This window comes from Podarcis melisellensis (genome assembly GCF_964234715.1).
Source record: "Podarcis melisellensis genome assembly, chromosome: 5".
Lineage (NCBI taxonomy): Eukaryota > Metazoa > Chordata > Lepidosauria > Squamata > Lacertidae > Podarcis > Podarcis melisellensis.
The window spans coordinates 48,860,562-48,875,475 of NC_138537.1; the positions used below are offsets into that span (position 1 = coordinate 48,860,562).

General features: G+C 38.2%; 1 protein-coding gene across 4 annotated transcripts in view; it reads left to right on the forward strand.

Moving 5' to 3' along the window:
* VTI1A (vesicle transport through interaction with t-SNAREs 1A) overlaps nucleotides 1-14,914 on the forward strand; it is a 227,548-nt gene that overhangs the window by 137,154 nt on the left and 75,480 nt on the right. For 2 of the 4 annotated variants that reach the window (XM_081912142.1, XM_081912143.1), the window contains 2 exons: nucleotides 8,286-8,356; nucleotides 9,876-9,948. In XM_081912142.1, coding sequence (XP_081768268.1) covers nucleotides 8,286-8,356; nucleotides 9,876-9,941 — 137 coding nt within the window. In that variant the 3' untranslated portion in view covers nucleotides 9,942-9,948. The remainder of the gene's footprint in view (nucleotides 1-8,285; nucleotides 8,357-9,875; nucleotides 9,949-14,914) is intronic. The other 2 variants (XM_081912140.1, XM_081912141.1) reach the window with 1 other exon arrangement.

The window sequence follows — 14,914 nt, forward strand, 5'->3', positions numbered from 1 at the left end:
TCTGTTCTCATCCTGAAGCAAAGTTCTTAACCCGAGGTACTACTTCCAGGTTAGCGGAGTCTGTAACCTGAAGCCTTTGTAACCCGAAGTGTTTGTAATGCAAGGTACCACTGTAGTACTTACCTATCTTTCCCCACATTTTTGACTATCTAATCAGATACCTAAGTGTAGTTTCCTAAAGTTAAAACTTTGTGCAGTTTGGATTGTTGGGTACTTGTATACACCCGGTGGTGGTCAAGTCCCTTTGGAAGTATGTGGACTTTGGGGTTAGTGCTGCTTGGAGTAGGGCACAAAGGAGCTCCAGGGTTTGTAGGTCCTTGGGCAAGATCACCTCCATGAGCTTCCCCCTGGCTCTTAGGGAGTCCTCTCTTGTCACTGAGCCATTATTGCCAACTGCTGCTACTCCTTTTCAAATTCCCACTCTTTTAGAGCCTCTGAATAGAGAGCAGAGAGATGATAACTGCAGAATTGTAAAGGTTTCTCAAGATGATCAGCCTTATGAATTTATTTACAAATTTTATTAGTAGACTTCCAGTTGTCTGTCCAACCTGGTTCTCTCATACATATATATAGATATACAGAGAGAGAGAGAGAGAGAGATGCATAGCCAAAATACCCTGTTTTGAGTTATTCCCTAATGCAAATGTGTTGGCATCATCTGGAGCAGAAAAACATGTGGGAAAGACATAATCACTGTTACCATATTTATATTTGTATAGAGGAAATTGAAATTGAAAAGGAATGAATAGTTCATGTGTGACTGACATGGAAGGCATACAGTGGAACCTCTGGTTGCGGACGTAATCCGTGACGGAGGCACGTCCGCAACCCGCAGCGTCCGTAATCTTCAGCACTGCATCTGCGCACGCACGTGACACAATTTGGCGCTTCTGCACATGTGCATGCGCCAAAACCCAGAAGTAACCCTTTCTGGTACTTATGGGTTTCCCACAGTACGCAACCTGAGAATGCGTAACCCGAAGCTTCTGTAAGACAAGGTACCACTGTACTGTTCAGATTTTAGCCAGTTTTAGTGACTGATAGCCTACTGATGGACATCCAAATAAATTTACATATTGTTCAAACTTCCTAACTTAGCTTGTTTCCCCATAGCCTCTGAAATAGCTTTCCTTAAATTGTTGCCAGTGGTACTACTCCAGGAGTGAACAGTCAAAGAACATCAACTGAATACTTTAATGTTCATCTTCCTGCACGGGTTTTAGACTGAGAGCAACAATTTCTGATTCTTCTGCCTGGTTAAATCAGGGTGGGGAACAGTTGATCCTCTACACAGATATAGACAGGGATAATGGGAGATGTAGTCCAGTAACATCTGGAGAGCCACAGGTTCCCTACTCCTGGGTTAATAGATTCACCACACTTGCCCCACCGTGAAGTTTGGACATAGCCTTGGGATTATCTACAAATTGCAGTTTCCAGGGTAGGTTATTGCAAATCATATATGCATGGTAGTTTTTCAATGTAACAGCTATAATGGTTGGCACATGTATTGTACTTGTTTTGTTGTTTAGTCATTTAGTCGTGTCCAACTCTTCGTGACCCCATGGGCCAGAGCACGCCAGGCACTCCTGTCTTCCCACAGTTTAGTCAAACTCATGCTGATAGCTTCGAGAACACTTTCCAACCATCTCGTCCCCTTCTCCTTGTTGTATTGTACTGTGTAGCTCTAATTTGAACATTCCTGTTGGTAGCGGTGCTGAGTGTCCTTATAGTTTGAAGTATCCACATGATTGGCTGTGGTCAAGACTGGAGCATGACAATGATTACTAAATAATGTGGGCGTGGAGGGGGGGACACAGGTGTATCGCTCAGTATGCATTGCTCATTCGGTAGAGCCTGAGACTCTTAATCTCATGATTGTTTGGCAAAAGATTTATGTTCTTCAGGGATTAGACTAAGTGATCCTTGGAGTCCCTTCCAACTCTACAATTCTATGATTTATTGATTAATTGATACATTTCTATCTCACCTTTCCTCCATAGAGCTCAAGGTGACATACACGGCTTTCCAGCTCCCCAGTTTACCCTCACAATAACCTAGGCCAGGGGTAAGCAACCTAAGGCCCGTGGGCCCAATCGCCTTCTCAATCCAGCCTGTGAACGGTCCGGGAATCAGCGTGTTTTTACATGAGTGAAATGTGTCCTTTTATTTGAAATGCATCTCTGGGTTATTTGTGGGGCATAGGAATTCGTTCATTCCCCACCACCACCACCCATATAGTCCGGCTCACCACATGGTCTGAGGGACGGTGGACCGGCCCACGACTGAAAAATGTTGCTGAACCCTGACCTAGGCTTAAAGTCTGTGACTGGCCCAAGGTCACCCAGTGGGTTTCATGGTTGAGTGAGAATTTGATTCCTGGTTTCCGAAATCCTAGTCCAACACCACACGGGATTTCTTCATTTTTGTAATTTAAGATAAAAGCATTAGCTGCTTTCAGTCCTACATTTTAACCTATTCTTTAATTGAAGCTTTTAGCACAGCCATGTGATTCATTTTGCGTTGAATGTTGTTAAGCTGTCATTTTCTGTGCAGTGAATGGTGCATAATATGCTCCATTTTGGAACCCATTCCATATCTGTTTTATTTTGTGCAGTTTCTCAACTGCTTCTTTATTGCACAAGCTCGATAGTAAAGTTTGTGAGTTATGATAACAACTATTTTACTCAACATTCTACAGTTTTCTGTATATTGGCATGTAGTCATTAACTATTATTCTTTTTAGCCATATAACCACCCCTTGTCATCTAAGAACCTTATGATCTAAATACTTCTATCTGTTAGCACTAGTTTCCATATCTAAATATGTCAACTGAAAGCTATAAATTACAGCAGTTTCACTTGTGCCCCAACACTTAAGATATGTCAGCACTTCCTTTCATTAACTTGCTGTTGTCAGAAACCTAATAATTTGGCTCAAACCTGAACTTTTTTGCTTCAAACTGTGTATTCCCAAGCCTATAAATTCAAGTTGTCACTTCAGTAATTCTTTACATTCAGTCCTTTCCTAAAAGCACCACTCCCTCTTTTACCCCCACCCTTCTAATCTCTCACTGGTGTGATCAGCTTTTAAAAAATTTCATCTGTTACCAAATTTAGTCTCCTACAATAGAGTAGTTTAACTTCAGGTGAAAGACAAAATCTCATTGACAAAAAAGATCCTTTACTTAACTTTCAAGCATAAGTCGCTCAAATGTTTTAACTCATTTCTTATTAATTTGTCACCTGAATAGATAGATCTTACAAAACATCTGTTTCTATTCTTTGCTGTCTTATTCTCATTGCAAATAAAGTTATAATACCCAGTGACAAAGATTCAATCAGACTAAAGAAAGTTACTAGAGCGAAAAAGACCTTCTGTGAGACTGACTTTTATTTATTTCATAAAATGCATATACCACTTAATTTTTTTCATTTAAAAAACCCTCAAAGCTTAACCATGTTGCATTACTTCTTTGAATCTTCGAATTTTTGAGTAGGAAGGGACCACAAGGGTCATCTAGTCCAACTTCCTGCAATGCAGGAATCTTTTGGCTAACGTGGAACTCAAACCCATGACTCTGAGATTAAGAGTCTCATGCTCTGCCAATTGAGCTATCCCTGAGACTCTTAAATCCCGATTCTATACATTTGAGCAGACATTTCATTTGCTTGTGATGTTGATGTAGCATGGCTATAAAACCTTACTCTGCCATGTTTTGGGACACTGGTTCAGTAACAAAGCATCCATTACTCTGACAGAGGAGAAGGGGTGTCCTCTGATGTAAGAACTCCTTCTGCTGAACAAAGGCAACCTCTGGATCCAGTCCATTGCTTTCATGTCAGAAAGTATATAGAAGAATTCTAAGAATTTGTGTCTCATCCACCTGACCATTCTTTGAAAATAAAATTGTTTAATCCCGGAGTAGTATTCAACTCAGAGTATAAATGTAGTAAACTGTGCAATGTAGGATTGTGCATTGTGGAGAGAATACTCAGGCTCTGTCTCAGTAAATTTTCTATATTGTGGATGTACCAAAGGTGCAGACAGTCAGCTACAAATTCACTCTTAAATTTTTAGGATTGGGCAGCAACCATGCCGCTATAAATGGTAAATGTAGAAAGGCCTCAAACTCTAGTTAATCTAATGTGAAAGCTTCCAATATCCACAACAGAAAAAAAAATGAGAAGGGGAAGGCATGTGAGCCTATGTCTTTCTGGGGCTCATTCTTATAACCCTAAAATATTTCATTATTACATTTAGTATGGCACTCTTCTTTGCTTAGCTGTTCAACTTCCCAAGTCATCTAACAATATGAAGACAAGACAATTCTGGATTTTAAGAAGCTTGATTCATTGTCCCTCTAAGGCTTGTACTAGATGATAAATTTACACTTGCTGATGTGTTATCATTTCATTGCAGCGTAACTCAAGAATGAGATAATTTGTCTGTTGAATGTTCATGCTTTTTTCAGGCAGCACATAAATTATACTGGTGGCTGCGAAAGTATTTGAACTTTGCAATTCTGGATATTTTGTGTATCTTATTACAATAAAATCTTAGTCCCTTTTTGGAATTCTGCACAGCAATGTTTAATTATATCATTGTTTAATAGTAGTGAAGTAATAGATGGAGCCTTTCTGTATTAGGACTCGTTATGATAAACAAATGCTTTCATTTGTTTCTAAATGCCCCTAGAGTTTACAAGATAAGTCTGGATTTTGTAAAGGGTTTGGTATGCCCAGTGTGTCTTCTTTGTTTTTCTTTTGTTTGTTTTTTTACGGTAAATCACCATGCTGCATTGAAAATGGTGTGTGATCTTGTGGTGGGGAGACGATGTAGCTGTTCAACTAGTTTAATCATAAGCACTATTCTATTCCACAGCTCTCTGAATTATGGCCTGAACTCTTAAATGTGGAGTTCACCATGCATTTTGTAAACCTGCTCCAAAGTTCCCAACCACCAATATTGTTTACTATTTATGGGGATAAATTATTTCAAATTCTTTGGAGAATCTAAGCTTAATCTTTGGATACAAATAAATATACCAGAGTGCACATTTTAAATAAAAATGAGTTTTAGGCATTGCACCTTTCGCCAAATGGAATAATTGAGGCCAAGGGTTCTAGACTAGAACATTATGGTTTATCTCCCAAATGCTGTTTGAATGATTAGAAGGAACATTGCTGAAGTTCTGGAAGATGGCTGTTTACTGCCAGGCATTTATTCAAATTCGACTGCAGGTAGCAAATCAGGGTTAGCCAACATGATGCTCTCCAGATGCTGTTGGATTACAGCTCCCATAGGATGCTCTGAAGGCATAGGAGACTGCCACCTGCTAAAGCTAAGCAGGTCTACATCGGTTCAGTGCCTGGATAGATGACTTATTAGGGACCAAGTGTATGTTTCCTTGGGTTCCACGATAGAAGAAAGGTGGGATATAAATGTAAGGAAATAAATTCCCATCAGTTCCTGCCAAAATAGCCAGTGATCAGGAATTATAAGAATCTCAGTGCAGCGTTTGGAGAGCATCATGTTGGTGATTCCTGTGCTGCTTCATCATTTTGGACCTGATGACCCTGGATTCCTGCATAAATATATTTTTAAGCAGTTGTATACATAGTACAAAACTAGAAGTCTCAATGTAAGCAACCATGTAAACAGTGGTTGATTGATAAAATTTGAGAGATTATGATTATGTACAAACTAATTCAGCAAGTACAGCAAGCAAATGATGTTATGGCATCCTGGTTTCCTTTTATTTCCTGTGGGAAAGCCCTTGAGGCTTCTCCTCAAATTCCAATCAAGGACAGATGTCTATATTTTTTCCCCCTGACTATAATCTCTCTTTCTCGTTTATATGAAACATAGATCCCATCTTTCAATAGTTAGTGAGCTTCTCCTTAGGCTGTTTTACTGTAGTTGCCCCATAGGCATATACAGGATAGTCTAAGGATCGTAATCAGTGAGTTTCTTTATTTCTTTAATGGTGTTTTAGTATTTTATGAGTGTTGCTTTCTGTAGTTTTAATTTTTTCTAAAATGAAATTCCATGAAACTGTGATTGAAAGGAATTTGCTGTGAGAAGAGAGTTGTTGATTTCTGCTGAATCCCATCTACCCTCCATCTTTGGCTGCAGCCTCCTGGACCAAAGTGCTACTATATCAGAGTAACCCTCCGGAGTGGATTTTCAAAGAACTGCAGAAGGAAGGAGACCTCCAAACCTCTATTGCCCAAACTCTTTGGATTTAAGCCTGTGTTTCAAGTGCTGTATAATTAACACTTTTAATTTAACTTTGGTTTACTTTGGTGGCATCTCTGAAATTATTTTTTTATGAGAATATAACTAGTAGTAACCATTTCAGCCCAAAGGTGTTTAAAGTTCTTAATACCTTTGGGCTGAAATGGTTAGTACTAGCTATATTCTCTTCATAAAATACTGAGCCTTCTCTTTAGTTGTATATGTTTGCTAGGAGGCAATGCAACTATTTCAGTTCTTTGAGTTTTCTGCCGGGTTGAAATTCAAGGCTGAAAGTATTGGCCCTAATTGACATATCAGCAATTCATTTTCTGGTATTCCAACTGACATGGTCTCCATCCTTTATTTATTGATATCTTCAGTCATTGGCAGAGGAAAATACACTATTTGTCAAAGCTGACAGCGTTCTACTCTTGGTTGATGACACTGTTGTCTTGATCAGTGGACAATAAACTTGATGCCAATTGGCAAAGTATATTTATTTTCACAAATGTGATATAAAGTGATTTTTTATCTCTGTTTGCAAAACATCATACTTCAGCATTTTTATTTACTTTTTAAAAGGAAAGGTCCCCCCCCCCCCGTTTTAAGGATTGGTTTGCGTTGTATACAAGTGAGATTTCATAGTGTGGTACTCAACTGAGTTTTGTTCAGAGAAGACCTATTGAAATCAATAGACCTAATTTAGTCATTTCAGTGAATCTACTCTAAGTAAACCTTAGTTGAATACCACCCATTTGCTTTGAATCTGGGTAGGTTGAAGAATAATGTGTATTAGATGTATAGCCTTGAAAGCTTATGGCAAGTACAAACAACAACAAAACCAGAAGGAAATTGAATTGACTCATATTCACTGATATTTCTCTCCTTTTTTCAGCTTAATCATGAGCTTCAAATGATTCAGTATTGGTTTATGTCATATAAGACGTTGAAAGAGGATGAGGAATAGATAGGTCTTCAAATATTAATGCTCATTTGCACAAACAATAGACTAACACAATAATGGTACAAAAGATTAAAGAGTTTCAGAAATATTTATACTGTTCTTCCATCTATATATTATAATCTGTCCTTGTAGCATATATTGTACCACCTTTCACCTCTGGGAGGCATTATATATGCAGCTAAAAATTAAGAGCATCAAGCCAGAAAGAAACTGAGAACACTATGGCTGTATAAATTCATGGTTAGCTATCTGAGGAAGTATTCATATTTATATTATTCTATCAGGGACTGCTACAAAAATATAAACCTCAGTAACTTATAAAATATATACCATATTAACGTGAAATATGTCAATTTAACTAATAATAGCTAAAATAACAATCTTGGTAATCATCTATGCACACATCATCATTTCCTTTGTGGGGCTGAATTACCAAAACTATCTTAGAGTTTAGATGTATAAATTCTGTAGATTTCAATCGCTGTAGTATGCTGTTACTGGAATAATCTCCCATCAAATGGATGTTGTCCATACTGGCCCGTAAGTGATTATGTGAGACAATGGATATTTTGTTTTTTTTACTGGATATCAGCTCTCACACCTTGGAGGGTGCTACTCCTGTGGGGAAGCTCCAGCTTCATGGATGCTTTCCATGTGTAGCGCCTGTTGCTAGAAGGGGGAACTAAACAAAAAATGCCCATGTTTATGCAGAATTTCATCCATGACACCTGGGATCCTGACTACTGTGATATGTGTTTTGCCCAATACAGTATATCAGTTCTGCATCAGTTTTCAATGGTATATGGACTGCATGTTTTTCATTTCTGTGGCTTAAGATTGTTCTTAGGATTTTATTCAACTAACATACCCAGAGAAGACCCATTGAAATTAACAACACTGACTAATGTTAATGAGTCTACTCTGAGTAAAAGTTGGTTGAATACAACCATGATTATCACATTTGGAGACTTACGTTTCGTAAAGTATTTGCTAGATTTTATCATTTTCTTGTTTAAAGTGATATTCTCTATTTTTCGTGGATTGTGACGTTTCCACCCACTTTTTAATTTCTCCATGCAGAACAGATTGGCCAGGACATATTGGAAAATCTCAGCAATGACAGAGAGAAGATTCAGCGTGCTCGAGAAAGAGTAAGTTTGATAATGAGAAACAATTTGCAGCTCCAGATGTACTTAGGATTATCACCAGAATAAGTTTATTATGAATATTTTGAGGAAGGGAGTGAGTATTACTGCTCTTTCTACAAAGCTGGATAAAGCTGGAAGTTCTCAAATGTTTCATGCCTCCCTTATCAGACCATGCTGGTTCAACTATATAAATCCAAGTTTTCAGGTAGTGTTCTTTCCCAGCCATTCTACCTGAGATCCTTTCAACTCGAGAAGCTCTCGGTTTACCTGGGGGTCTTCTGAATCCATAGTGTTTGTTCTGTGTAGCTTCTCTTCTTACATTTTTTAAAAATTCTATTTATTGATAAAGTCCCACTGTAGGTTCCTGGTTCACCAGACAGGCGTGAGAAGGATTTAGGTGTGAAGCCCCAGAGAGCTACTGTCAGCCACTGTTGACAATACTGAGCTAGATGGTCTGACTAGATATAAAATAGATTCCTACATTTACCTAAAAGTTTACCAAGTCATTTTATAGTTTCACCATATTAAAAGCAAACCAGCAAGAATTGGGGGTTCCCAATGCAGAGTCTGTGGGCACCAATGTGCCCACCAATACTCGTATGTTATTTGTGAAAAGTCTCAGTAAATATTCCTTCAACCACAATGGACGAGAGACTGCTTACTCTTCCTGCTCAGTTCCTATCTCAGTCTCTGCTTCTTTGAACATGTTCCCTTAAACATGACCGTATTTGATTAGATGCTACAAACAGGCAGCCTCCCATCCTTCTGTTCTGAACAGAGAAGCGGTGGAAATAGAGTGGTACCTCTGGCTAAGTACTTAATTCGTTCCGGAGGTCCATTCTTAACCTGAAACTGTTCTTAACCTGAAGCACCACTTTAGCTAATGGGGCCTCCTGCTGCCGCCGTGCCACCAGAGCATGATTTCTCTTCTCATGCTGAAGCAAAGTTCTTAACCGGAGGTACTATTTCTGGGTTAGCGGAGTCTGTAACCTGAAGCGTATGTAACCTGAGGTACCACTGTAACTTCTCGCAGTAAGCAAGCAAGCATAACTGTTACTGTAGTTCCCTTTTTCCCGTTGATAGGGAAAGGCATGCTGGCACCATTTTGTGGCCCTGTCCTGTGTTCTGTTCTTTGAGATGTAGCAGCCTATTTGTGTTATGTCACACCCCCCATGGCAGCCATTTTGTGACTGACATCTACAGCACTTACTCAAATGTAGCCACTGGCTCAGAAAGATTTTATTTTTTAAAAAAATTGAATTTCTATAGCATCCTGCATTTGAAGATCACAGGGCAGTTTACAATATAAAAACACAAAAATGCATACCACAGTAAGAAGCAAAAACAATAACCCCCACACACTACTCTCTTGAAACTCCATTGTTTTTGAAAAATGTGAAGTTTGAAGCACCAGCATATTTCATTAACATGTAAATAGATTGCTTCCTTTAAAAACAAACAAACCACAAAGGTCTCTCTACCTATTGGATTATAAACAATCTTTCAACATTTTCCCTCACAGCTCAGAGAAACAGATGCAAACTTGGGCAAGAGTTCAAGGATCCTTACAGGAATGTTACGAAGGTAAGGGCAAGGTAGGGACCCTCTCTCTTTTTCTTGCTTCCTTCATATAAATTGTAAGTTAGATAAAATCTATTGACGCTTGTCATAATTTTGAATCGTTTGGAAATCAGCCAGCTTGGTGTAGTTTTGCTAAGGGCAGTTCCTCTGACAATTAAAACTATTTTGGTTGCTGTAGATTTCTTTCTCCCACACACACACCAGTCTGAGATATAGGCCTATAGTTGAAACTTTTTTTTTACTGCTGCTTGTTTATATGGATGGCCAACCTTCTTCGCAACACATTCAATCTGTATTCAAGAAACCATCCTCGGCTATATTAATATATGCACTTTCCAAGGGGTATCACTCTTGCCCATGCTGGCACAGTTCCTGTAGACATATGGAGCACCACCAAAGAGCTCAGTTTCTCTCACCAGAGCATGTGCAGCTAGATGCACTAGCCTGGGCACATCCAACTCCCAAGATACGGTGATCTACTCCCAGTATAAAAAAAGGCGATGATCTACCCATTGGGAGAGTTTAACAGAGCTGCTGAGCTTTTTTTAGGGGGGGCGTTCAAAAACTATGCTCAGCCAATACTACAGCACTGATAATAGCATGCAGCACAACAGCCACCTGTACACAAACAACCACCCACCATCTTTCCCCTCTCTGCCACCATCGGGGAGGAAATAAATGTCAGCGCGCCACGCCCCCTTATATAGAGTCCGCAATCAACCGCAATGAACAGCTGGCACCCCAGGGATCTACCTATAGATCGCGGTCGACAGGCTGGACATGTCTGCACTAGCCCACCACATGAATTAGGATGTCTGTGCCCACCTGTCTAGCTGTCCCCATTCCGCTAGATCAGGGAAACATGCTTCAAGCTCCCATGCCCTGACTGAGCAATGAAAGACTAGGCAGACTTGATGAGGAGATTTCCTATTCACCTTAATGACCTGAGATACTGCCTGCAACTCTGCACATATATACACGTGCAGGGCTCTGTTATGTCATATGGAGATGCCACTATATATGTGTATGACATGTGTGAGGAAAATCAAATACACACGTTTCTTCCATTAGCTAGAACGACCCACCCCTCCAAAATGCAGGAAACTAAATCATTATTTTGTCCAATTCCAAGGATAACTTTTAGCAGGGTTCTTATCAGTTGGATCAGTCAGATCTTTATTTAGTATGATTACATGAAAAGCCACACAAGAGGAAGCATTTTCAACTTCTCTTTTTGACATTAGTCAAGCTTTTATGAAGGAGAGGCTGGATTGACAACACGTTTGACACTGAGAAATTGTTGGCATCGTATGTGCAAACTTTTTGTACCGTGAAAGATGGCCAGTGGTCAAAGATTAAGGGAGCTATAGTCCACAACAAGTGGAGGGAACCAGGTTGGGGAAGGCTGCTTAAAGTTATTTGTGTGCAGCTGCTTGCCATGCAGATCAGACGGTTGTTTTCATGCTCCCACAAATGGACAAAGGTCTGCTGTGACATGGAGAAAAATTGCCTGATCCATATGGCAAATTACTGCACATGAGCAACTTCCCATGTGGAAATGGCTGCACGTGAAGTGATTTAAACTATACACCAGTCCTTAATCTCCTCATGAAAATAGCTTGGGTTTGTTTTGCTTTCCCCCCCTTCCTTGTATATCCAGCTGACAAAGGGTAAGATAACGGCACCTCTTGCTTCCATTTCACAAACTTCTCACAATTCAGACTCTGAACCGTAGCAAACAAAATTTTCTGATTAAGAGTAATATGTAAATGACACCAGCTAAATTCAAAATCCATAGAGAAAGGAGGCAGCAATTGAAAGAGATGGTTCAGCGCCTGTAGACAATCAAAATAATAATAATAAAAACTCCATGACCAAACCTATATCCTCTCCAGGAAGGGCCCTGCGACATGAGCTGTAACGAATATTCTGCATATGTCTCCATTTTGTCAAATCTCATTAAAGGGTTTCCTTGCTTTATGTCAATTGAGCTGTCCAAAAATCATTCATCATTTTTAGTGTAAAAAAAAAGTCATGCAGTTATTTAAATAATATCATATTAATGTTAAAGTTCAGCTGTCATTTAATAGTATGGCTTAATCAGACATAGCATTTAAGAAAAATAGTTTTTTCAGGCTTTACTTCGCTTTCAGGTTGGCAGATTCAAATAAGGATTTATGGGTTTCTAAACCAATGTATTTCTTCCCCATGTTTATGCTTGATGTACCTCAGTTTTTATTTCAGGCGAGTGCAGTCTGTTATTTTCAGTAAAATAAAATATCATATTGTGTTTGAATACATTTGCAAGTAATTTACTGAGGGTGAAACAGAAACACAGTATAACCTTTGACATTGCTGTGTGCTTTGGAGTAACAGTTAGACTTCCTAGTTTATAAGTGTTCTGTAGGCCGAATAAAAAAGTGACCTTTGTGAAATAATCATTTGTTCTCAGACAAATGAATTATGTAGTCATATATTTAAAAGGACATGTATTGTGTGTGTGTTTTTGTATTTGAAAAGGGCATTGCTTTTCTTTTTCTTATGCATCCCTCTTCCAAACGCACACTTAGGAAGATTTACCCATCAGGATATAGAGAAATTAATGTTTCAATTCGGCAAATGAATGATTGGTGCGAAGTCCTATAGATTTGCATGTTTCTGTCCTTGGGTTCACATGTTTTATATTAAAAGTGGAGTGCTTGGTGACATTCCAGAAAAATAATTCCCTGTCCCAGACAGGTAAATTCAGGGAGTAATTTACATTTGTTTTACATATGTAAAGAAAAAGTTGAGTAGCAGTTTTCAAGAGTCAGCAGTTTCAAATGAGAATTGTTCAGAAAGCAAGCCAGAAGGGATAAAAATAACTTTCAGCAAAGATCTAGATCAAGTACAATTTCTGGAAAACAATAATTATCAGAGAGTTTGGTTTTCTTGATATTCCTCATTTCCAGATACCATGCAAATAAGCATTTAATTGCTGAATAGAGTGGCTTTATTCCATCTAATTACTATGTGAAAATAATGTCACTAGGTTAAAGTGGAGAACACTTCCTTGCCGCATATTGAATCTGCTGAATTTTTTTTAAGGCATATGCTGTATTTACCATCTTAGTTAAGGCATGATATTCTGCAGTGATTTTCCATTCTAATTACTGAAAAGATTGAGCAAAAGCATGTTGCCTTTGTTTGGGGTTTACCTTCTGTCCTGAAATTCCATACCTCAGCAATTACTTCTTTCCCTCTGTCCGCAAAACCCGCTGTGAAACTGACAAGAATAAGTTTTTAAAAGGAGCTTGCTTAAAAACAGACTTAGGTTTTTTGGGAAGATGGTGTTATAAAGCTTTGTATTATAACTTTGCCTTATTATTTTTTCCATGTTTATGTGTGTGATGCATCAATATGCACTAGATAAAACAGTTGTGGGCAATCATCACATAATCTATGCACACCAACTGCTTATATAGCCATCCAATTTAGGACACATCCTCAGTCTCCTTGTGACCCTTGCTGAAGTCACAACACATCATTTGGTAATCATTTAGGTATTTGGAGAAAAGGCTACGTCTATCCTGTTGAGTTTGAGCAATAATATATTATGTACCTATACATATTTGGCACTGCATCATTTTAAACAATATAATTTTCTTTCCGTTCCTATTCCTTGAGATCAAAATGTGGTCTAGAGAGTCCTGATCTTGTTTCTGTAGTTACATGGAAGGGAAGTCTGCTGCCATATAACATAAGGATCTCTATACTCCATAGGTTACAAGACCTATCAATTATTATTATTATTATATGACCATTTTCATTATTATTTTTGTTGTCATAGCTTCCTACCAAGGCCAACTGGTAGAATAAAGTCAACTCTTCGGGGCTTTGGAAGCAATAATTTTTTTCCACCCACTGTTACTGTTACTGTTACATAATGAGAATTTTGACATCTTTCCAAAGTGTAATACAATAAAATACAAAGTAGTTAATGTAAGGCTCAGCAACATTTACAAATGTCTCCCACTCAAGTTAATATAATTCTACCTGGTAGGAAATTCTGAAAGCATCACATTTAAATTTATTTCCTCAATCTCCAACCCTCATTTACAGTTGTGAAAGACCATCAGAAAATATAATATTGGATTATAAATCCATATTTTGTGGGAACCCATCAAATTTCCATTGAGTAATCATAAAAAGAGCTTAATATGTTCAGTTAGTTTTCAAGGAATAGATAATAAAAGAAAACAAAGATTTATGTTTGTTAGGTGTATATCATCATACCCCCTAATATGCCCAGTGGCTTATGTTCTCAACTAACTTTATTTGGGAGAATTTGCAGTCCAAGAAGCAAGATGAAAACCAACTCTCAGCTAAATGATGTTTCCCCATAGCAGAGCATCCTACTTTGGAAATACCCCTAGCTTTTGAAAAAATTAATCTTGAAAATTGTTACACATGAGGTGTTAGGAGACTGATGAATGCATTTGCCTGTATAAAAAGACCCCTTTTCAAATTTAATTTTAAACAGGATAGGGCTTGGAGCTCTGGCTGATGAAAATAGGGCAATGTACATTCAACACTCTGGTGATAAATTGGGTGATTTGCCAACACCTTCATAACAACCACTAATATATGCAAGAATAAAGCCTGCTTTATCCAGCAGTCTAGTTGGTTAAAATCCTTATTGCCAGTGATTGGAATGAGTTCCATTCCTGTCTAGGCTTCCAACCATTTTTTATTTTTATTTTTACATATACTTAGCTTTTCTCCTCGACTGTTATTTTTACTTTTCTTTACACACACACACACGGCAGAGACAGAGTGATTGGGGTTACAAATAAACACAGAAAACATGATATTCTATAAAAAAGTTTTGACAAAACAGGAACATTTCTGTTGGAAAATTATTTAGGAAGAGGCATCAAAAACAATATATTGACTATCTAAAGATCAGAAGTTTTTCAGAATAAAAAGTTGAATATTTGT